General features: G+C 44.5%; 1 protein-coding gene across 2 annotated transcripts in view; it reads left to right on the top strand.

Annotated features, from left to right (window-relative positions):
• The first annotated feature begins 2,037 nt into the window (after positions 1-2,037).
• Positions 2,038-23,348, top strand: part of ANXA2 (annexin A2) — a 43,538-nt gene continuing 22,227 nt past the window's right edge. Inside the window, exons 1-3 of one of the 2 annotated variants that reach the window (XM_086710829.1) lie at positions 2,038-2,174; positions 13,787-13,845; positions 16,742-16,841. In XM_086710829.1, the coding sequence (XP_086566955.1) occupies positions 13,798-13,845; positions 16,742-16,841 (148 nt within the window). In that variant the 5' untranslated portion in view covers positions 2,038-2,174; positions 13,787-13,797. Of the gene's footprint in view, positions 2,175-4,445; positions 4,518-13,786; positions 13,846-16,741; positions 16,842-23,348 lie in introns of those variants that run through there. The other variant, XM_086710830.1, reaches the window with a different exon arrangement.

Below are 23,348 nucleotides of genomic sequence, written 5' to 3'. Positions count from 1 at the left end.
TGTGAGTGCTTATCATTGCTAGGTAGGTATTATTAGCCGTGTTGAGGTACAGCAGACAAAGTGTGAGTAAAATAGAGGCTTTAGGGGTCAGTATGCACAACAGTAGACCTCATCTGAGATCCTTTGTAGTAAACATCCTCCCCAACTATGGGGGGAATAGAAAGGAAAAAGAGAATCTTTGCACTAAGAGATTAAAAAGTTCTTTTATACTGGCAGAATTGGTCCCACGCTCCTCAGAAATAGCAAACCATGGCTTCTAATAGCTTCAGCTTTATGATACTATCAGTGTAAATTTCTGTAGCTTGAAGCAAACTCTGGCTATTGCCCAGATCTTTATGAATTTGCTGAAGTCGTAACTAAGATAAGAAAAAACAAACAAACAAACACATTCTTTTGGATACTTGGTGGCTTTAATGTATTCCATGATTTGAATTTAATCTTATGCTCTGTAGAGGCCCCACCACACACAGGTGGGAATAAGAAGCTGTGCACCATGCCCTGAAAGGAATAGAAAAGAGGTAGAATTCTGTCCACCTGTGTAGTCTGTTTCCCTTTCTGTTCCAAAATGTTCTGAGGAGTAGGCAGATAAACACGATTTCTGCCTGTAAGGCTTTCAGCCTAAATTTAAGAGCTGTATATAAATGTAAAGGGTGGGGGGTGCCTGGCCGGCAGCCTGAGTTCTTGGTTGTGGGTTCGAGCCCCATGTTGGGTGTAGAGATGACTTAAAAATGAAATAATTAAAAAAAAAAAATGTAAATCAGAAATTGTACCAAAAGAGTTGGTTTATTTTCTATTTGTCCTTCTGATAGGGCCTATTATGTATAATTACAAGGGAATGAACTGGGTAACAGCTCAGGGGTGAGTGTCCATAGAGCCCCTTTGTGGCTAGCCTGCTAGGTGACCGTGAGCATGACATCCTGTGTCTCTTGGCTTTCCTATCATTTTCTGATTCCTAAGAGTGAAATGAGGCTCAACTGGAAAGTGAAAATAGACCTTACAGTAGATGGAAGATTAAAACACAGAAGCACGAGGAGTAGAGAAGAGTTCGGTGACTGGTGAGAAAGGAAGTACTTCAAAGGTGCAGGGAGACGTCCTTGGGATTCTTAGTCAAATATTCCTGCTAGTTTGAAGTTTGAATGCAGTATTTGAGCAGTCACACACAAAATCACGTTTGCTTACATGTTTCCACTGTGGCTTGTGGAAAATAGCAGGGGAGAAAAAGCAAGAAACTGAGCAAAACCAAAAAGGCTGCGGAAGAGCGGCAGTTATGAAAGAGGGAAGGGAGGAACTTATTTGTTGGAACTCGAGGCTCAAAGCCACCGGCCCCACCCAGTCCGGACGGCCTGCCACGAGGACGCGCAGCGTGCGGAGCGGGGTCGTGCGAGGCGTGGAGAGAAGCTGAGCGGACCGCGCTCCGGAAAACGGGCTCCTCCCGGGCGCGAGCGGGGTGGGATCTTGGCTCCTGGCTTCGGCCTCCCACCCGCTCCTCCCACCCCAACCCTGGCTCCGGGCCCGACTGCCCGCTGCGAGGCCCCGGAGAGCCAGTCTTTGCAGGGCAGAACCCGGCGGATCGCCCGCCCCACTCTCCTCCCGGGAACTGCTGGTCAGAGGTTAAGCTAATATGTTTGCAGACGGTAACGGAGAGCTTGAGCTGGATGCCAACGGCCCCTGTTCAGGGGAATCCCGATTTATGTTTCTTGGAACAATTCTTCCTTCCATTGCATTGATGCCTAAAAAAAAAAAAAGAAAGAAAGAAAAAGTGACTTAACCAAGCTCCGAGCCTACTAAAGACTTGCTAATTTATTAACTTAAGCCAGGGCTGGGGACTCGACGTGGCGCTAAAAAAGTAAAAGGAGGGAAGAAGAAACAAGCTGATACGTGGGCCTCAAGGAAGCCTCATTGGTGTTTTAATGGAGGGCAGGGCCGTGGGCGCGGGGGCAGCTCCCGCGTGGCGCTGCTCCGGAACGTTCCTGGGCGAGGCCGCCCCAGTGGGCGGGCGGGTCGGGGAGGGTGAGTCACCCGGACTCCGGGTGGGAGCGGGCCGGGGGAGGCGGGGCGGGGCGGGGCGGGCCTCGCCTGCACCGCGAGGATGTGGAGGCTATAAAAGCCCCACCCAGGGCAGCCAGCTCTGCTGCACAACTGGGGACGTTTGCTGCTCTCGGCGCCCGGCCCAGGTAAGCGGGGCGCGCCCCGCCCGCCCGCTATGGCCCCGGGGCCGCCGCGCTAGCGGGGCGGGGAGGGGCGGAAAAGGAGGCAGACGGCCTGGCAAAGAGGCTTGGGCCACGGGAACGGCCTCGGGAGGCCGTCCAGGAGAGGGGGCTGGAGGGACGGTCCGCACGAGGTGGAGAGCGGCGCCAGTAGCAAGGTGGTCTGGGCAGGGGTGAGGGGGACCAGTTGCGCCCCGGCGTTGGGGGTGGGGGGCAGAGGGAGGGGGTCGGGTATCCCCCCCGCAGTGCTCCCAGGAAGCTTGGAGAGGGGCGCCAGGGAGGGGAGCGGAGGGAGGCCCTACATTCCAGACGCGCCGGGCGCGGGCGGTGGGCAGGGTGTGGCTGCTCGGGTAGCCTCGGCTCCCAGGCGGGGCGGTCTGGGGGGCATTTCCCTCCACGTTTAACAAAAGCTTTACGGCCATCTAAAAAGTAACCCCCAGCAGTTTCAAGTTACTTTACTTGAAAAACAAAACAAAACCTCGCCTTTGTGGAACTTGTACCGACCCGCAGGAGGAAAGCAGCTGGCGGGGGGGGGGGGGGGGGGGGAGATTGAGGTGTGGGAGTTTGTAGTAGCTACCCGATAACACGAAACAAAGAAGGAAAAAAAAAACTCCGCTTATTCTCCTTTGCCTAGATTATCTTGTAGGAGAGCAACTTTTGATTTCATTGTTATCTGGAGAGTATCTTGGTTGACCATTTTTTGCGTCAGGAAGGAAGTGTCCCCCAAGCTTGGGGGAAGGGAAGGAAGAGGGTTGTCCTTGACTGTTACTCCCGGTGATGCAGCAGTGAGTCAGGGACCAGGATACAGAAAAGGGCGTGGCCCCCTGGGCTGCTCCAGGCAGCTGGGAGGCCGGTCTCAGCCCCTGGAGTGGAGGGCTGGATTCCATCAACTGGCTGTTGAGAAGGTAGGGAGGAGGACATCAGTTTCCTTACCCATGAAAGTGGCTTCAGGATGCTTGCTCTTACCTACACAGGGTTATCATTGAAGATTTCAAAACAAAAAGAACAAAACAAAAAAAACATTCAAAAGTAAATATGTAAAGCATACTGAAAACACGAAGTGCCCCACAATTGCAGATTGTCACTTTTCGGTTAAGATTTGCCATTTTAATGCTGTGGGTATTCTGAATCTAAAAGAGCAGTGGCCTCATGGGTACAAATGGTCTTTACCTAAAGCCATAAGATCCTAGAGTCATGGAGTCTGGGCCCCTGAGCTTAGAATGACTCTACTGATGGATTCTGTCCAAAAGTGGGTTCTGCTGTGCCGGTCTGGAACTTGGAGATTTAGAATGCAGAATGCACTTTCTCATTGAAACAATGTTAGAGAGGTGCTTAGGTTCCTAATTAACATGGGTTGTATCTAAATTCTGTACTGATAGTACATGCTTACTTTGGTGGCGGGTGATGGTGAGGAGGAAAGGTGGGAAGATAAAGGAGGGTATGTGGGTAGGAAGAATAAATCACTGAAATGTCATTCTGGAACTTTCCATAATTTTAAGGTTGGCCCTGATTAATTATTTTAATTGGAAAATTAGATCTTTGCCCCCTCTCATCCCCCAATTTGTTTTTTTTTTTCCACCTACCTCCTGTGTCCTTAGTGCCCCCCTTCTCTGACATATTGCAGAAGCCATTAGGCTTATCCAGGCCTGTCTTCCCACATCAGTGTACTTAGACCCAGCTAGAGACTAGCAAATTGAACCAATATTTATGAAGTTAAGAGTGGTTGGTGATCCTGAAATCCTCAGCAACCCAAAGGAGTTGTATTATTTAAAAACCAAGAAAAGCTTGTTAACCTAAACACATCTATGCTTTATAAAGTTAGAGGCCGTGGAATTAAGGAGCCGCATAATAACAACATTCAGGCGTTGTGAGGGAAGATCTCAGATGAGGCCAAGTTCACAGAGGCAACCTCTGGAGAGGAGTCCTCTGGCCTGTGACATTAACACATTTCAGTTTAGCACTTCTCTTTCTTCTGAGTCCATCTCTTATCTAGATGCTTCAGGGGTTTCTCCAAAAGTATCCATCACATCTGTAGTAAAAGGGTGTGACCATCAATGTGCATTTTTGTGATTTGGAGACCTCCTGGATTTTGTAATTTCCCACAGAGCCAAACAGCCTATCTGTGGCAAATGCCCAGGAAATACTGCTTGCTCACTGGCTTTGATTAGGTTCTAGGTCTTGGATTGCATCTCAGTATTTAACATTTTGTGTCTTTCAGCTATTAAAGGACTGTATTGATTGACATTATGCTGGCTCTCACGGCCATTAGTTTCCTGACTAATTTCTGATTTAAGTAGTTTTCTTGGCAAGGTAGGTAGCCTTCTATAATTGTTATTGATTTTGAGGGCTGTAGGCTCTTTCTGCACCGTTGGAACTGGAATCTTGCACTAACACTCTTGCAGGCTGTGGGCTTGCAGAGGCATTTTTTGTTAATGGAGAGTGGGCGGGTCACAAAAAGGAGTCCCAGGGTCTTCTGGGCTGCTTTGAACATCCATTCATTCCATAACATTTATTATGCATCTATTATGTTCTACTCACAGGTATAGGTACTGGGTATAAAAGACTGAACAAAACAGACAAAAACAAACAAATAAAACCAAAACAAACTCTGCTCTTAAGACTTCAAGTCTGGCAGGAAGTGAAAGAAAACAGACAAAATAAGTGAATTATATAGGTAGTAGTTGGATTTTGAACTTTACATTTTCCCAAATGAATATTTAGTTTCCAAACTTGGTGAAAGCTCATTTCCCCTTTAATCCAGCTGTTCCACAAACCTGAGCATCATATTTAGCTTGCCTGTGGCAGTGACCTTTAAAGTTATAGTGACTTAACCTGCCTTCTGGATTTGATTGTTAGAATTAAATAGAAATGGAATGCTCCTCTTTTTTCTTTTTTTGCACATAGGACTCCACCTCCCTCATTTTCCCTGGTGCCACACCCAGTTCTAGTTAGAGGCTACCTCAGGAAATTCCAGTTCTTTAAAAAAGTTCTTTCCACCCGTTCACTGGTATACTTTTCCTTCTGTTTCCAGAGACGGTCTCCATCTCTTTTGTTGGGAAGCAGGTCATCAGTAGGGGTCAGGAGATGCCCAGGCTTGTTTTGAGTGACTCCACTGAGATTGCCTCTGAATCTCCCTTCTGGGGTACACCCTGAAACTTTAAGTCCTCTGCTCTCAGTCTTATGAGAGAGAAGTCAGTAGCATCCAAGTAGTCTGAGTTCTAATCCCAGTTTTGGTGTGGGAAGTTCCGACTCAAGGGAGTGGCCGTGATCTAGAGTCCTTGCTCTTTGTCTCCTGGCCACACCCAGTGTGCACACTCTTAACCCAGAGGAAATGGGAGTCCAGAGGCCACTTGCAGGTCCTCGTTTCCACCTCCTTCCTTGCATTCCATGCTGTAGGAGATGCAGGTTACATTTCCACATTGTCTAGGGGACAGAGCTAGAGTCCAAGTGACCCTAACAGCACAGAGGTGGCGTGCTGCGGGTTGGAAGGGGCTGTATGTCAAGACGAGAAGGAGGCTGCCCCTGAAGTGATCTGCCAGGCTTTTTTTTTTTTTTTTAATTTTTTTTTTTTTAACGTTTATTTATTTTTGAGACAGAGAGAGACAGAGCATGAACGGGAGAGGGTCAGAGAGAGAGGCAGACACAGAATCTGAAACAGGCTCCAGGCTCTGAGCGGTCAGCACAGAGCCTGATGTGGGGCTCGAACTCACGGACCGCGAGATCATGACCTGAGCCAAAGTCGGACGCTCAACCGACTGAGCCACCCAGGCGCCCCTCTGCCAGGCTTTGAGAAGATTCGCACAGAAGCTGGCCGCTTAAGCATCCAGCTCAGAATATATGGAACTGGAACTGCATTTGGGTTGTTTAGTCTGAAGGAGAGAAAGAAGACTGAGCAAGAGTGCATTGAAATAGGACACATAAGTTGGAAAGACCCAGTGTGTGTAAACCATCCATAAGGGCGATTGAACGCCAACTGTTAGCTAGGCACTGCTCTCAGACCTGTGAGGAAACAGAAGTGAAGGTGACAAACCCTATGAGCAGATACAATGGAAGACCACCTTCATATACAGGAGACAGGAGCACAGGGCAGGGAGAGGTGCAGGAGAAAAGTACATGATTTTTTGTATCCTGAAGTCTCATGAGGATGTCAGCTGATCAAGATTGGGTGTTCCCAGAGGAGGGAACTTGAAGAACTTGGGCATAAACGTAGTAGAACTGTGCTCAGTGTATTTGGAGAAGGATTACCAGTCCAGTGTGACTGCAGTGCTAGGGGTGTGTGCATATATGTGTGTGTGTGTGTGTGTGTGTGTGTGTGTGTGTGTGTGTGTGTGTATGTGTGTATACACACACATACGTATTTGTATGCGTGCATTCGTGTGGGGCTGTGTAGGAGATATTTATGGAAAGGTAGGTAGAGTCCAGAGTCAAGATCTTGAATGCTGAGTTTAGACTCTTTCCTGTAGGCATCAGGACCCCATTAGAAATATAATAAGTGGGTCATAAAACATTGAAATTGAACTGTAGATGTGCAGGCCTTGATTTCCCAACCCTGAAAGTGTTTCATGCCAGCTGACTTCATTCTTCCTGCCAGTTTCTTTCCACCCACTCCAAACCCATGTGAGGGGACTGACAGAGAATCTCTGAGAACAGGAGGCTGCCACGTAGGTCTGTAGGTAGCAAACAGACACATCCTGATACAGGTCTGGCAGCAAACGAGCAAGCCAGAGCAAGTGCTATTGTGTCCGCCCTGCTCAGTTAGATCAAGGCCACTGGGCAAAATTCCAGGATTTCTGCGGAATGACTTGGTCCTGTGACTCAGGCATTGATCAAGACCGTAAAACCAAGGAGAAAAGTATGTGTTTTCAGGAATGTTCTCTTCAGTAGAGATGCTTTGGGGGGGTAGGGTGAAGAGTGGACGGAGTACAATATGAATTCCACGCCCAGCCCCACTCATGCATTCCTCCTCCCCACTTTTGGTTTAAAATCCCAGTCTGATCCTGTGGACCTGGAACTCTGCACAGGAAAGGTTTTGGTGGGGAAACCCAACCCTCCACACTCCCAACCCCACACATTTTTGCTTTAAAAATCCTCATTTGTATCATCCAGTTCCTGATTGATTCATCATGGTTGCTAGGGCTGTGTTTTGTGGCAACACATCAACATGCCACGTAAAAACTGTAAAGTGGGTGTGTCCACGAAACTGCTGGTTTATACTCAGATTTCAGATTTGGTTGTGCAGACCAGCCCTGTTGCAACATGGTTTTGTTTGTTTGTTTGTGTGAATTAGTATTTGGGTTTTCTGGAGCTGGTTCCTAATTCCTTTTAGTAGGACTTGTTTTTGATTTGTAGTGTTGACTCTTGGGTTTGCTTTGTCTGTTTCAACTTTTTTTTGTTTGTTTTTTGCAAATTTTGTTTTAATTTTCTTTCTTTTTTTTTTTTTTTTAATTTTTTTTTTCAACGTTTTTTATTTATTTTTGGGACAGAGAGAGACAGAGCATGAACGGGGGAGGGGCAGAGAGAGAGGGAGACACAGAATCGGAAACAGGCTCCAGGCTCCGAGCCATCAGCCCAGAGCCTGACGCGGGGCTCGAACTCACGGACCGTGAGATCGTGACCTGGCTGAAGTCGGACGCTTAGCCGACTGCGCCACCCAGGCGCCCCTTAATTTTCTTTTTATGGGCATAGTTAAACCTGTTTCACTTGTACCATTTTTATTACTGCATGTTTGCAGTGAAACAGTAAAATATTTTTTAAAATGTAGGGTTTTTTTTAAAAAAAGGACAAACCCTTAAGTATCTTTTTTTAATAATCTTTTTTACTTGTTTTGAGAGAGAGAGAACATGAGCAGCAGAAGGGGGGCAGCGAGAGATGGGGACAGAGTATCTGAAGTGGGCTCAGCCAGAGAACCCAGTGTAGGGCTCCAACTCAAGAACTGTGAGATCACGACCTGAGCCGAAGTTGGAGGAAGTTGGAGGCTTAACCGACTGAGCCACCCAGGCGCTCCCTTAAGTATCTTTAAGACAGTCCTTATGTTAAATGTAAATGATTGTTTTTCGACAGCTGCACAGATTTCATTAATGTCTGGCTTTGTACTCGAAGAGCTTTTCCAGTCAGGCAGTTAACTGTCTTCATTCATTAATATTTTCAAGGCCAGAGGAAAAAACTGTTCCCTTTATGGCTGGGGCAGGGAGGGGCACAGTGAGTCTGTGTTCTCACCCCGGTGGTGAATTATTTCAGACTTGTTTGAAGTAGGTGTGGCTCTTTCAGTAAGTCACTCTGTACCTCTCCAGTTATTTTCTTAAACGAAAAAACTTTACCTGATAAAGAGCCATTTTAATGATCTTGTCTCGTCAGCCAGCCCTTCCCTGGGAATGGAAGGTACTGGTGCGTGCAGATCCTAACTCACCAACAGATGGTATTTGCTGACTTTTTTTTCCCTTCTGTTTTACAAGTTGAAACCAGTTGGAGATCTGGGTGAGGTCAAAGTGCTGGAAAGAGTGATGCAGACTGCCATTTTCATGTTCTGTAAGAAGTCTGCCAGGCAAGGAGTGGTTGTTCTGCTTTTAAAACACTTCAGAATTTTTACACCGTGATGTGGAATAGGTGAGAGTGGAATTGTCTCATGGCTTGTAGACTTCATTTTATTCTCAAAGCACTAGGTAAACTAAGGCAGAGCTTAAGTAAGAAAATTCAGCCTCCAGGGGCACCTGGGTGGCTCAGTTGGTTAAGCTTAGTCTGACTCTTGATTTCGGCTCAGGTCATGATCTCATGGTTGTGAGACTGAGCCCCACGTTAGGGCTTAAGAGTCTGTCTGTCTGTGTGTCTCTCTTCTCTCCCTCCCCTTCTGCATCCCCCCTGCACCACCCCCTCCCCCCAAAAAAATTCAGCCTCCACAGCAAATGTTGTGAACAGATACTGCAAGCATTGGTGAACAAATCACTTTGGCTTTCTGGCTCTCCAGTATTTCCACAGCCAATCTTAATTTTGCACCATTCAGAATCCAATATTTTAGGCCTCCCACAGGATACCACATTAGACATGTTTTAAACCTGTCCTCTTGGTTCTCCCACCACCCAGGGATAGACCGTCTCTTCCATTTCTTCTCCCTAGCCTTTCCCCCATGTTTCTCTGGTTGGAACCTTCCCGAGTGAATGCTGTTCTCCATCTAGTCAGTACCTCACCAGAAAGCTCTTACCTGATCCCACCCTTATTACTTTTATCTTTCTCTCTGCCTGAGTCTTAGTCTTTGGAATGAAGAACTGTTGTGAAGTTGCAAAGGTGAAGGCCCAAGAGTCAGAGGACCCAGATTCTGGCCCTGCCTCCGTTCTCATTAGCTGAGTAACTTGGGCTTATGTCTCAGGCGTCTCACTGGGGCAGGAAGGGAAGAGAGCTGGAAAGCCCTGCGGGGGTGGAGTCTGCATTTCACAGTTTTGTGTGTGTCTGTCATAGCCCTCAGTGAGTGCAGACCAAGTGTGTGCTTGCTAGGGGTTTATTGATTATTTGCATGTTACCCGTGTTTGTAACCTACAGTAGCACTACCAAGACTTTCTCTGCTTTCAAGAGTAGCGCTGCACTGACACATTCTCATCAATCAAACGTACTATGCTAACTGATGTTTTAACAAGCATTGTAAGTGGCAGAGCCGACTGTTTCTTCTCGTGACTAGTCAGTCGTTCACAAAATGGCTTTGCATTGCCAGGGGATCGGATGAAGAAACAAGGGCCATATTTTATTTGTAAGGTAAAAATGTATTTGTTATTAAGCTTGCACGAAATAGGAAATATTTATTGGATAGAAAAGAACTTGCATTGAGTTATAGCAAATGTCATGGATACTGTTGTGGTTATTGTGATCTTTTTGCTTTTTCTGCAGAATGGCTATAAATAATACAAATATAAATGCTAATTGTGCCAAATACCAACTCATTTCTAAAAGTTTATTTAGCATCTAGAGTGTGCAAGGCACTCTTAAATTTGCGGGGGATCAAGACTCGATGAGGAAGATGAAGTAAAACATACTCCCTGCCACTCTGAATGGTACTTAGGCATTTGCCATTTGAATACTTGGTACATGCAGGAACTCAGTACGTTTTGCTCAGCAAAGAAGTCTGGTGGCATCAGAAAGTGCTTTTGGCATTGAAAGGTGGGAGAGAGCATGTGGGATGGCAGCTACAGCCACCCCATTAGCAGATGCCAGAGTAGTGGTAACTTCAGGAATGGGTATTGTCTCCATAACTAGAAAAAGAGGTAAAGGTAAGGATATGGGGGAGGAACTAGGCATCAGGGTGCTGTGGATGAAAGGAGTACAGTGTTTGGGGAGAAGCAAGTAACTATTGGGCTCAAGTCCGCTTTTCCTGGGGAGTACATAGAGGGCGCCGAAATGGGGTTTCTGTGCCAGTCTTTGAGGGCTGCCCCAAGCTGGAATAAGAGAATACCATTGAAGGATGGGTTTTTAACTATTTCAATAGGATGAAATAGAAGAATTTTATTTTTTAAAAAATGTTTATTTTTCAGAGGCGGGGAGAGGCAGAGAGAGGGGGACAGAGGATCTGGAGTGGGCTCTGTGATGACAGCAGCTAGCCCGATGGGCTCGAACTCACAAACCAGACTCAAACTCAGGAACCGTGAGATCATGACTTGTGCCAGAGTTGCACCCTTAACTGACAGAGCCAGTCATGCGCCCCAAGAATTTAATTGATAGTAGCATGTAGGATTGATTTGATGAAAGAACAGCACAACTGTGGACGATAAAATGGAGATGAAGATTTGTGGCGCTTAAAAAAAGCCCTATTTTCTGGCTCTCCTCAATGTGTTGTGGCTGTGGGAGAAGAATTAACAGGAATGGAGAGTGTGTATCAGATTGCCTTTGACTTATACGGTAACGAGGGTCCCACGTGGGACAAGCTTAGGCAGCTGTTTGCAAAGCCAGTGCTCATGGCCGGAAAGGCAACTTAGAGGAAGAACTATGCAATAAAAACTTACTGTGTCTCTGTGGTTGAGATTCCCTAAACATCAGAACCAATGTGAGGTAACTGATTTAAGAAAGAAGTGGACTTTAATCCACACTTCTCTGTGAGGAGAAACAATTCTGTCTGCAAGTCTGACTTAGCGGTCCTCTGTTCAAGGTTTTGCTTTTGTTTCGGTGTTTTTATTTCTTAGCTGTTTAAGGTTGGGACTAGAATTCTTCCAGGTGAGTGACAACAGTTCATCCCTTACTGCAGACCTATTGCAGTTCTGACTAAGCCTCGGGGGTGGTGGTCAAGGTCAGGATTGGGTGGTTAGTGTCCTAGGGAATTCTGCTTAGGTGATTCTCAGGCGGATGGATACTGGTGATACCCTCTGGAATGTTTCTTTCCACAAGTAGAAGTAGGAGATTTCCTGCTCTATCAAGGCAGACTCAAACTTGTTTGTCTTGACAAGAAATCTCAAACTTGGTTTTCCAGTAACCTGGCTACTGCAGACGTTTTTGGACTAGGATTGGACCATGGCACCATGGGATCCTTTAGACCAGTGCTGCCCAACAGAAATAGAATGTGAGCTGCACATGCAACTGTAAACTTTCTAGTACCCACGTTTAAAAAAAAAGGAAAAGAAACAGGTGAAATTAAATTTAGATCATGTATTTGGTTGAACCCAATGTACCTAACATATTATAAATACGGTATATAATTAATATAAAAAACAAAGATATTTTATATTCTTTTTCTCATAGTAAGTCTTCAAAATCCAGGGTGTAGTTTACACTTAGAGCACATCTCACCTTGGACTGGACAGTTTTCAAATGCTTGATAGCCGGGTGTGGCTGGTAGCCACTGTTTTGGACAGTTCAGTTAGAGATGCATGACCACCCATACCAGCATGGCATACTTGTTACAACTGATGAACCTACCTTGACATATCACTGTCATTCAAAGCCCATAGTTCACATAAGAGTTCACTCTTGGTACTATACATTCTATGGGTTTTGACAAATGTATAGTGGCTACCATTACAGTATCCTACACAGTAGTTTCGTGGCCCTAAAAATCCTCTGTTCATCCCTCCCTCTTTTCTAATTCCTGGCAACCACTGATCCCTGTACTGTCTCCTTTGTCTTGCCTTATCCAGACTGTCATTTTAGTTGGAATCATACCATGTGTGTAGTAGGTAGCCCTTCAGACTGGCTTCTTTCACGTAGTAATATGCATTTAAGATTCCTCCATGTGTGTTCATGGCTTCATAGGTCATTTCTTTTCAGTTCTGAATAATATTCCATTGTCTGGGTACCACAGTTTATTTGTAGAGCAAGACTTTTTACAGTCAGGATTCTATCCCAGTGGTGGGACATATTTGCGGGTGGGGGTGTCTGAGGGCTGAGGGAGTGGGGGTACTTGGAATAGCGGTGGTTTTCTTGAAGACAGAGGGGTGGTCTAGGAGAGAGCTCAGGATGAAAATCTTGCAAAAATATATCTATAAGCACAAATAAAGGTGAATCCTCTTTTCTTATATTTCTTACACCTCCACCCAACACAGAGCCTGGCACCTGCTTTTCGTCCAAAGTGTTGAGAAGAGTTAACAAATGTGTGTGCCAAACACTGCCTCCAAGCCAGTTTTATGAAGATACTTAGACCATGCTAACTGTTGGAAGAGAATGGAAAGCAGGATTTGCATAAGCATAATTTCCTTGATCAAAGAATATTAAGCACAGAGAGATCAAAGTGAACGTTGCTGTAATTCAATTGTCGATCCCACTGTTTCAGGATACAGCTCTGCTCTGTTTTCTTTATTTTGGGATGATGGTGCTAAATGACCTCTCTTGTCTCAGTTGAGATAAATTTCCTGCTACTTGGGCACTTTTCATTGGCAGAGGTTGGTGCATCAATTCCGAGAACTGTGTGATTGCAAAGCTGGAAAGCCAATTCATCAGGCTATCGTGTCACAGCCCGATTAAGTGTATTAATTGGAAGATGACTTCATTTCAGCCATTTTGAATCTTAAATACAAGGATCAGTCTTTTATGGAATGAGTTAATGTTAGAAAATCTGTCCATTGTCTTTTTCATAAACAGTTTAATATCTTCTAAACATCAGTGAGCTAAGAAAATAATTATGGATAGTAATAAGTATGGATAGAATGGGCCAGTGTGCAAATGCTATTGATTTCAGGCCACACTCATGGTTTTCAGGTCCTTTTCAATAGGTTAAATTACTGGTGAGAAATACAGAAGCATTGGCTGGTTTGACAAGCTTATCACTTTTTATGAGAAGTGGAAGACTCAGTTTTATCCTGTTTGAACAGGTTGCATTAGCCTTGGGGAGCATTATGTTTTTATATTCACAAATCAGTCTCCCCAGGTTCTGTTTATACAGAACAGGAGAAAGACTGGCTACTTCTGTAGTCCATCCCAAATCTAAGGCATACCATCTCCCAGCTTTAATTTGCCCAATCATAAGATAGGAATTGAATCTATTTGCAAAAATTACTCTAATATCCTCAGATGAAATGGTCCAAGAAATAGAGATTAGTATAATGAATCACTGCGCTTCAGGGGAAAGGAAAGCCTCTTCATAAATATTTTCTTGTTGTACTTTTTTTCCCCAGCTTCTTTCAAAATGTCTACTGTTCACGAAATTCTCTGCAAGCTCAGCTTGGAGGGTGATGTAAGTATATCATTTTCACTTTGTGTAATTTTTGCAAATTGGACATCTCTCTGGATAACTGTGCTACTCTCTTTCCTTGTGCATCTAGGGAAAATGAGGACAAAATATAGACAGTCATTCCCCGTCTTTGTTCCCCTTTCCTTCCCCGTTACTTTTGCTGTTCCTAGTAGTTCAATTTGGTAGAAATGTTATGGCACTGGAAACTTTTTGGGCATCACATTAAAATTGAACATACACTAATGACATTGGAGTGGCTGGAGTTTTACCTTGCTATATACTTAGCATGACAATGGTAGTAATTGTTATGATGATACATGTCTTTTAATGTCATGCCCTGGCATTTTATTAATGACTGTCATAAGCTACAGCCATCTTGAAAATGATCCTTGTGTGTTTTGGACTTCTTACAGTGTACAGGAAGTTGTTCTAGACAAGGACTTAGACGTTTGTTATTTTTTAAAAAATTTTTTTAATGTTTATTTATTTTTGAGAGAGAGAGAGACCGAGTGAGAGCAGGGGAGGGGCAGAGACTGAGACACAGAATCCAAAGCAGGCTCCATGCTCTGAGCCGTCAGCACAGAGCCCAGCCTGGGGCTCAAACCCACGAATCGTGAGATCATGACCTGAGCCAAAACCAAGAGTTGGACGCTTAACTGACTGAGCACCCATGTGCCCCAATAGTGTATTTTTTTAACCTTTCCTCTTGGAACTTGTGCACACTGTTGTTGGCAACACTTACAAGCTGCATGTTGAGGTCCAGACAAGTCCAAGAGCTAAATAATTTATTCCTTAATGGATCTGATCATTAGATTATTTTTAGTATCAGATTTCAGAAGTTGATTTCTCTTGTAGCCTTTAGTATGATGCATTTCTCTGTGTGGAGAGATGGGCCTGCAATAGAAAATGTCCTACATTTCCCCCATATTTTAATGTTTTTTTATTTTAGAGAGAGACAGAGCACAAGCAGGGGAGGGGCAGAGAGAGAGGGAGACACAGAATCCGTAGCAGGCTCCAGGCTCTGAGCTGTCAGCACAGAGCCTGATGCAGGCCTCGAACCCGCAAACTGAGAGATCATGACCTGAGCCGAAGTCAGCTGCTCAACTGACTGAGCCACCCAGGGGCCGATTTCCCTCATATTTTGAAGGAAGAAAAAAAATCACTTTTCCTCAATAATTTGATTTTCAAACAAGTGGATTTTACAGGTAATAGGTTCAATTATCCATTTAGTTTTGTTTCCAGAAAATTTATAAATTATTTATAACTTTTCCCTACTCACTGTTGTTTTTGGAATAAGACAGCATAGGACCTGAGAAATAAAGCCTTATATGATATGGCTCAATGACCAGACTGCTTGCCTTTGGAAATAATTGATGTAAATAATTGATTGTTTATTGTTAATAATGTTTTAATATAATAATAATAATAATCTAATAATCTAAGATGTTCTTCTTAGATTTCCAAACACATTTTGTAGCCACCATAATAAATATATTACTTCAGAATAGCATTTTGTCCTTACCTTTTCCTGAATATATGTTTCATTTCCATTGATACAATCTTACGGGAGTGTTGAGGAAAATTAGATGGAAAATACTTTAAGAATCCATTGTGTTTCAGAGTTTTAAATATTAAATGGATTCAGTATTTGGCCAAGATGATCACAAGTACATTTTGAAATACTCTGTCCAGTCTTGAGCTTAGATTTCTGGTTTGCCTTGGGAGATATTTGAGAGGATGGCATCATAGTTACTTACCTGTATAACCTCACTGCTAATAAAACCAAGTGAAATGGGTGCTGGGATGCCTCATAATGTGTTGCCCGTGGGTGGAAAGGTAAGTCAGGGCACCTCGGTCTGGGACTCTTCCCAGAAATCGAAGCAAGGCAAAGTCATCACATCATGATGGCTATTATGTACTTGGGGTAGGTGGTGGGGATGGACTAGTCTTGATGTTGAAGGTGGATGGTTCCACTGACAGCATAAACCAGTGTCCATCTTCTTTTGCTTGTTCTTTGCTTTGGGACCAGGTAGCAGGGAGGAAAGCTCCAAGAGCTCTCAAGGAAGGAGAGAAGTTAACGCTTTGGAAGGAAGTGATGTAGATGCACTCTACTGTCCTTCCCTCAGTCTGGGTGGTGGGGTGGGGTGGGTGGGAGCAGGGCCATCAGATCATTAGAAAAGGGAGAGGGTATTGTTTAAAAGGCGATAAGAAAATAAGAAGAGTGGTAGACATAGGGTTCAAGGCATAGTGTTAAGGATAGCAGAGGAGAGGGAACGGAGAGAGAGAGGAGCAGGAACTTGGTGAGCAGAAAGAGGTTGTGGGCCATGAGGCCTGACCACCTTAGTGCCATGGCTTCCCTCGCTTATCTGATAGTCTAAAATAAGCAGGTCAGCATTTTACATTTATATTTTAAAGAATTGTGAGCCCAGTGATACAGGCCCAGTGGAAATTCATATGCCTGTAGCAAAAACTTGGCTAAACACACTTGTCATTCAGGCATTACCACATTTTCAGCTTGTTTCACATTGTTGCCGGCCTAGTTTCATGCTTTCCAAAGCCTTACCAGATAAACGCCCAGTAACATGGGAATAGGCCTAAGCTGAGAGCCAGGAGGCCCAATTTTGGGTTGTCTGCTTTTGAGTGTGCACCAGAAATAGGGTAAGTGGAAATACACATGGTGTATTCTAAAGTAGCTGAGCCTTTCAAGACAAATTCTCATTAGAAATGATGAAGTTTCTTATCCTCTGTGTGATGGGCGCATTGATACTTCCCTAGTTACCTAGTTTACGAATGATTTGAATTGTTTAAAGAAACAATGGAAAAAAGTCCATTTTAGGGCTGTTTCAGCTGGAGGGTTTGAAATGTTTATGACTTGAGTGTGTTTGTCTTTCAACCTCAGCACTCCACTCCCCCAAGCGCATACGGGTCGGTCAAAGCATACACCAATTTTGATGCTGAGCGTGATGCTCTGAACATTGAAACGGCCATCAAGACCAAAGGTAGGTGACTTTTGTCTTCCTCTTGCCAGGCTCTGATTGAGGCATTTTTGTTGTCTCTTCATTCTCCCTCAAATCTCCATATACTGCCCATTTGAAATTGTCATCGAGCCTTGATGGAGTGGATCTAAGCCTTCCCCACTCCACCCCACCCCTCCTTCCCTCCCTCCCTCTTCCTTCCCCACTTTGAAGACTTAAAACATGAGAAAGTATTTTAAGCAAGGAGCCCAGTAACATGGGAATAGGTCTAAGCTGAGAGCCATGAGGCCTGATCCCCTGCATGTGTGTTTTGGGCTCAACTCTTCACTTGGAGTCCTCAGCGCCTCCTTTATAAGGAAGAGGTTGGTCATGGTGATCCGAAAGAGCCTTTTTTGTCCTGGATCCCCTTGAATTTTGTTACATTTGTTGGAAAAATGCTGGGAAATTTTTACTGCTTTGCTTTTAGATTGATCTAATGAACAAAAAATTCAGACCTTTTTTTTAACCCTATTAGTTACGCCCCTTCTTCTGCCTGGAGCTTGAATTAGAAAAGCTGTCAGAATGAGTGTTTCCTCAAGTTCTAGGATGAGTAAGAGAGGGCTGGGGGCATATGAGCTTCCCTTAGAAATACAGCAGATAAAGCATTTAATTGGGCGGAGCTGAGCAAGAACTTGTTCAGGTCATCATTGTGCTGTTTTCCCTTCAGACTCTGGCTTATGCTAATGAAGCACGTGTCTTTGGGGTCCCCCCACCCCCAAATCCCTGGAACATTGTGATTAGTGTGGTGATGCTTGTGATTCACTGCGTTCTTCCCCCTTTTGGACAAAGCACTTCCTTTCCCTGAGGGGCTAGACTGAAATGTGGATGTGACCCAGCAACCAGAGCAGTTGCTGGTTCCTACCTGTGCTGATGAGTGGTTTTCTCTTCACAGTAGAGTGTTTTAACTTAGGGACACTCTTGTACAAGTTGCATTCAGGTCACTGACAGACTGGGAACTTCAAACAGGATTACCTAGGAACCTAAAACGAGGATGATCATATGACCTGGCTTATTTATGTCTACGTTATTTACTGATTGTGCCCCTTGTCACTCTCAGAATTGTTTTGTGGGATAAATTACATGGTCATCTTTCCTAAAACCTCAGAGAAACTGGTGACTTTGTTTCTAGAGACAGGATGGAGAGGATAAAAATCTTTTACATCCTGTGGCTCTAACAGGACACAAGGATTTGCACCATCTGCCTGAAGCAGCCTTACGTTGTGTGAGGACACTGGGAACCTCCCAGAATGGCTGCCTGGACAACTGGAGGGAGAGTAAAGAAGCATCCAAATTAGACGTTTAATATGAGTCTTCTTTTCTTGATGCTTTTAAATGACCATACTTGTCAAAGGCTGGGTTGGGAAGTCAGGAAGTCACTAATCAGAAAATGAGACTAAAATTTTCAGGCCTTGGGGCTCCCAGGGGACTCAGTCGGTTAAGTGTATGACTCTTGATTTCAGCTGAGGTCATGATCCCATGGTTTGTGAGATGGAGCCCCTCATCTGGCTCCCCACTGAGTAGGGAGCCTGCTTGGGATTCTGTCTCTCTGCCCCTCCCCTGCGCAAGTGCGTGGGCATGCAGGCACTCCAGTGGTCTCTCTCAAAATGAATAAATAAACAGTTAAAAAAAATTTGCAGGGCTAATCTCACCACAGACCTTTCTCTTCGCTGGAGCTGAAGTGTGTAGTGGGTGAGTGCATGTGCCATTGTGGCTCACTTACCACCTTGGCTCTGCCACTAATTTACTAGCTCTCTGACTCCGGAAAAACACTTGACTTCCTTAAGCTTCAGTTTCCTCCTATAAAGTAGAGCTAATCAAAGTTACACTTCACACAGTTACGGTTTTTTTTTCTTCTCCTCCAGTTGTTGTGAGGTAAGAGTGGGGCCTGCCATAGAGACAGTGCTCAAAATGTGCAAAACATGTTACCTTAACACACAGGATCCACTGTCCTAACACTCACCTTATCTCCCTATTTGGGTGTGCCTACATTCCTGGGGATTCTTGACAGGCCACTGTAGAAACACACTCCACTCACCTAACAGTTAACTCATCTGACAAAGATGGTGCCTTTTACAAGCTTGAGACAAAGGCTGCTTTCATCCCTGCATGAGAAAGCTTCTAAGCACACTGGAATGTAAAGATTGTGCAAATGAACTCTGGTAACAGCTGAAACTCCCATGGTAATAAAAATACCTTCAGGCCCTTTCTGAGTTAGTAGGAAAATACTGTAGTTTCTAAACAGAAATGTCTGGAGGACTAAGAATTGGATTCCTGCATTCCAGTTTGGTCAAAAGCAGCTGACATCACTAATATGGTTGCCACTATTTATTGAGCGCTGATTATGGGAAGGCATTGCACCAAGCACTTTAGGGAATGTTCTTCTTAGGTGAACTTCAAACTGATCCTGACATAGTGTTGTATCCTCTCGGATTTATGGGTGACACAATTTAGGGTTAACATGTTTCAGGTCTCTTGGCCTTGGTTCAGACTGGGGTTTGAACAGCTTTGTTCAGCCCCAGGCCTGTGTTCTTAAACACCCTGATCTCGTGCCACCCACCTGCAAGGATTGGACTTTTTTTCTTTGCCATAACTTATTTTCAGACGTGAAGAACATTTTGTAGTTGGGATTCTATCGATATTGGATACCTGTCATATTTGTGGTCCAGGTTCAGATCCCCTGTCTTCTTCTCTTCCGGACTTAATGCCTAGTGATTCCACTTAGGACCACTTAATTATTTACTTTTGGTACCTAGTAATTTTACCAAGTAACTGAATTTTCTTGTGTTAGTTCTCTTGGCCCCTTAAAATAATTTGTGGATTGTCAGTATGTTTGGGAACCTTAAATCCAGGAAACTATTGAGAAGAAAGAAAGTGATATTCATGTAGAGCTCAGTGTACCAAAGATGTTAATATCAGCATTAGTTATGGTGGTGAAAAGCCCGGATCTCTTCTAGTTGGAGAATGACTTAGTAAGTTGTGGTAACTCCTTCTGTGTTACTTAGAATATCTGTAGAATGTCACAGAAATGTTAAAAATGAGATTTATGAGCAATTTTTACAGAGATACAGTTCACATACATACAATTCACCTATATTAAATGTGCAATTCAGTTTCTTAGTGTATTCACCGAGTTTTGCAACCATCACCAACATTTTAGAATGCTCATTTTAATTTTTTTTTAATGTTTACTTATTTTTGAGAGAGCGTGCGCCCGTGAGCAGGGGAGGGGCAAAGAAAGAGGGAGACACAGAATCCGAAGCGGCTCCAGGCTCCAAGCTGTCAGCACAGAGCCTGACGCGGGGCTCAAACTCACCAACCGTGAGATCATGATCTGAGCCGAAGTCAAACGCTCAGCGAACTGAGCCACCCAGGAGCCCCTGGAATGCCCATTTTAACATACATTCACCTTAAAGGTGTCAGTTGTATAATTGATTCTTTTCCTCTATTGCACTTTCAGCACATTGCGTATTCTCCAAATTTGCTATGGTGGCACACATCATCTTCATAAATGGAAGGCAATACATTTAATTACAAACAAATGAAGTCAGTAGTTGGGAAAGTAACATCCCTTTGTTCCTTTCTCCTTCCTCTTGATATTTGTAGATAACTAACACTACTTTTAAAAAGTGAGCTAATTAATAGTTGCGCTTCCCATTTAAAATACCTTCTACCTTAAGTGTAATTAAGAAGCTCGTGCCACACCTTAACCCCACTCCCACCTCAAACCCTTTATCGGGAGGACACCATGTTCCGTAATTGCTGTTTCCTTGACATCAGTGGAAACAAAGGGTAAACCTCAAATGCTGACCTAAACAAAGGGCAAAGGACCATGACAAGATGACTCTCTGGGCCTCCCCTCCTAGATCAGGTCACCTCAGTGTATGTGCACACATGTGCAAGTGTGTGCCACGTACCGAGCTCACTGGGCGTGTTCTGCTCCCTCTGACTGACCACAGACTTCCCTTTAGTGCAGGTACTCTCAGGAAGGAGAGCTGGGAGCAAGTCACCTGTGGGGGAGGCTTCTGCAGCTGCTGTTGAACAAAGGATGGCAGAGGTGCCTGGGTGGCTCAGTTGGTTAAGCTTCCCACTTTAGCTCAGGTCGTGATCTCGCGGTTCATGGATTCAAGCCCTGCATCACTCTCTCTGCTGGCAGTGTGGAGCTGGCTTCAGATCCTATTTCCCTCTCTCTGTCCCTTTCCTTCTTGTGCTCTCTCTCTCTCTCTCTCTCAAAAATAAACATTAAAAAAAAAAAAAAGATGGTAAACGGGAACAGGCCTGAAGTTGGAGGAATTTGAGGGAGGGGCAGGACTGGGTGAGAACAGTGGGCTGCTACTACTGTCTGGACTAGTCGTGAGGACCAGAAGCAGTTATTAGCCTTCCTTCCCCTCAGTCATATCCTCTCTCACCTGGCCTGTTACGGCATCTGTCCTCTTAATGGGTCACCTTGCCTCATCCATTGCAGATTCTCTTTCTAGCTGCTTCTCCAGGCTGTTCAGAGCCTTTACTCTGATGGGAGTGTGCAGTCCCCATCTAGTGGGAGTGTTAGCCCACTTCTATCCCTAAGCAGCTCCCACTCACCTCTCAGCATGAGCCCGTACACAGCTTCTTCTCCAAGTTTTCTCTGAGGAGGAGGAAGAATCAATTATTCCTTGGTCTTTGTCTTAGATACTTCATGTAAGTCATTTACAGCTCTTGTCATACTGTGTTGTAGCTATTTATGTATGGATTTGTCTCTCCGACCAGAATGTGAGTTCCTTGAAGGCAAGGACTTTATTTCATTAAACTTATTTAATCTGATTTAACATGGCCCCTGAGACTGTGTGAGAAGGTAAATATTTAACCTATATTTAAAGTGTAGTCAAATGTGCACAGATCCCAGACCACACACAGGTGAGTGCAGAGCAGGGAGCGAGATGAGGCAGCAGAGGACAATTCCAGAATCTGGACAGTATCCAGGAAGGATAACAGTTCCCTAGTGAGCTTTGATCTGTTTTCACAAAATGAATTTAGCTCACGCTCGTGAGTCTGCCTTGTTTTTAGTTTGAAGGGATCTTACTATCTCTTGAGTATGTCACCTAAACCAAATGCATGATTGTTTTGTGTATACTCTGGCTTGAGGTAGACTATGCAATTACTTACCTTAATTTACGTCTAGTTAGAAACTGAATAAGGCTGTGCAAAAGTAGTAATATTGGTTAATTAACAAGAGGTTTCTGAGACTTAAATCTGTAGGAGTCTCTTGGTCTAGATTGGCCCTGGGTTAAATATATACTATAGAGTGTACAACACAGCTGTGAATGGTTTACCATATGGGTCCAAATAACTAGAAAGGAAAGTCAGCTAAATTAGAAAAGGACGAATCCAGACTCCATAAAATAGATTGTAATTAGAAGCAGCACAACCCCAGAGTTAGTGTAAGTGCCAAGAGACGGCTACAGCTTCGGTCTCTCTCTCTCTCTCTCTCTCTAGAAGGGGAGGGAAATGAGTTGCCCTGTTATTATTGCCAGTTTTGATTTTAGCAGTATTTGTGTTCTCCGGAAGGGATGCAAAAGCGGGTGATTTTTCCCCCTTCTCCTAATAACAAGTATAGAGAAGCATAACTGCAGCAAGTTTTTGCACTTATTTTTCTCTTATATTTTTGAAAAGGAACCATGTTTTCCAGCATGGCCCAAAGTACTAACATTCCATGCCAGTGGAAAGCAGGCCGGGACGTGTATTTTTGGTTCACCTGCACACCTGGAGGGATATTCGTCCAGCTGAGACAGCAGTTAGGAATATAGTCTCTCGAAGATGCCAGGAGGCAGACTGGCTGTGAAAGGTGGCTTCTCTCTTAAGAGGGGAGTGGGAGGTGAGGGCCCAAACTACAAGAACCCTTAAGCCTGAGGGAGACTGTACTCGTGAGGAAGGTCTTTGTGACCCATGCAGCCCAGGGCCTTCCCACCCTCCTGTGAGGAAACAGGAGGAAGGGAACCTTCCCTTCACTGAGGACTTTTCCCTTTGTGATCAAGTTTACTTTCGGCTGAGTTCTCATCTTACAGCAGCACTGGGAACAAAGAGGCGCCAGTGCTGAGTCATGGCCACCTTTACTCTGAGCACAGATTTTGTGATTTTCTTCAAGATGATCTTGTCTACATGGGTGTATAGATGCCAAATCTGAGCCAAGAAGTCTGCAAAACATGGGTGCAGGAGTCCCTGGTGCCTGTCTAACCATAGGCATTAGCTTTGATTGCCTGCCTCTCAGCTCTTTTCTTTTTTTTTTTGTAAAAATTTACTTTTTTCCCCTGAGGAAATCCAAATATCAGTTCTACCTAGAGACAATGGAAGGAACCAGATTTTTTTTGGTGTTAGCAATGCTAAGACAGTAAATAGTGACTTCTTCACTATCAGTCAAGTTAAGGGTGGGTATGCTGGTTCCTCGTGCATCTGTTCAGATTTTAAAATTTTCTCTCCTGAGGCTAATAGAGTAGCAGGATACAAGATGGTGCTCGCACT

The sequence above is a fragment of the Puma concolor genome, chromosome B3 (assembly GCF_028749965.1).
Source record: "Puma concolor isolate L17-30 chromosome B3, mPumCon1.1.hap2, whole genome shotgun sequence".
NCBI lineage: Eukaryota > Metazoa > Chordata > Mammalia > Carnivora > Felidae > Puma > Puma concolor.
Note: the sequence above shows the minus strand (reverse complement) of the source record. Positions and strands in the feature narration are given on the sequence as shown.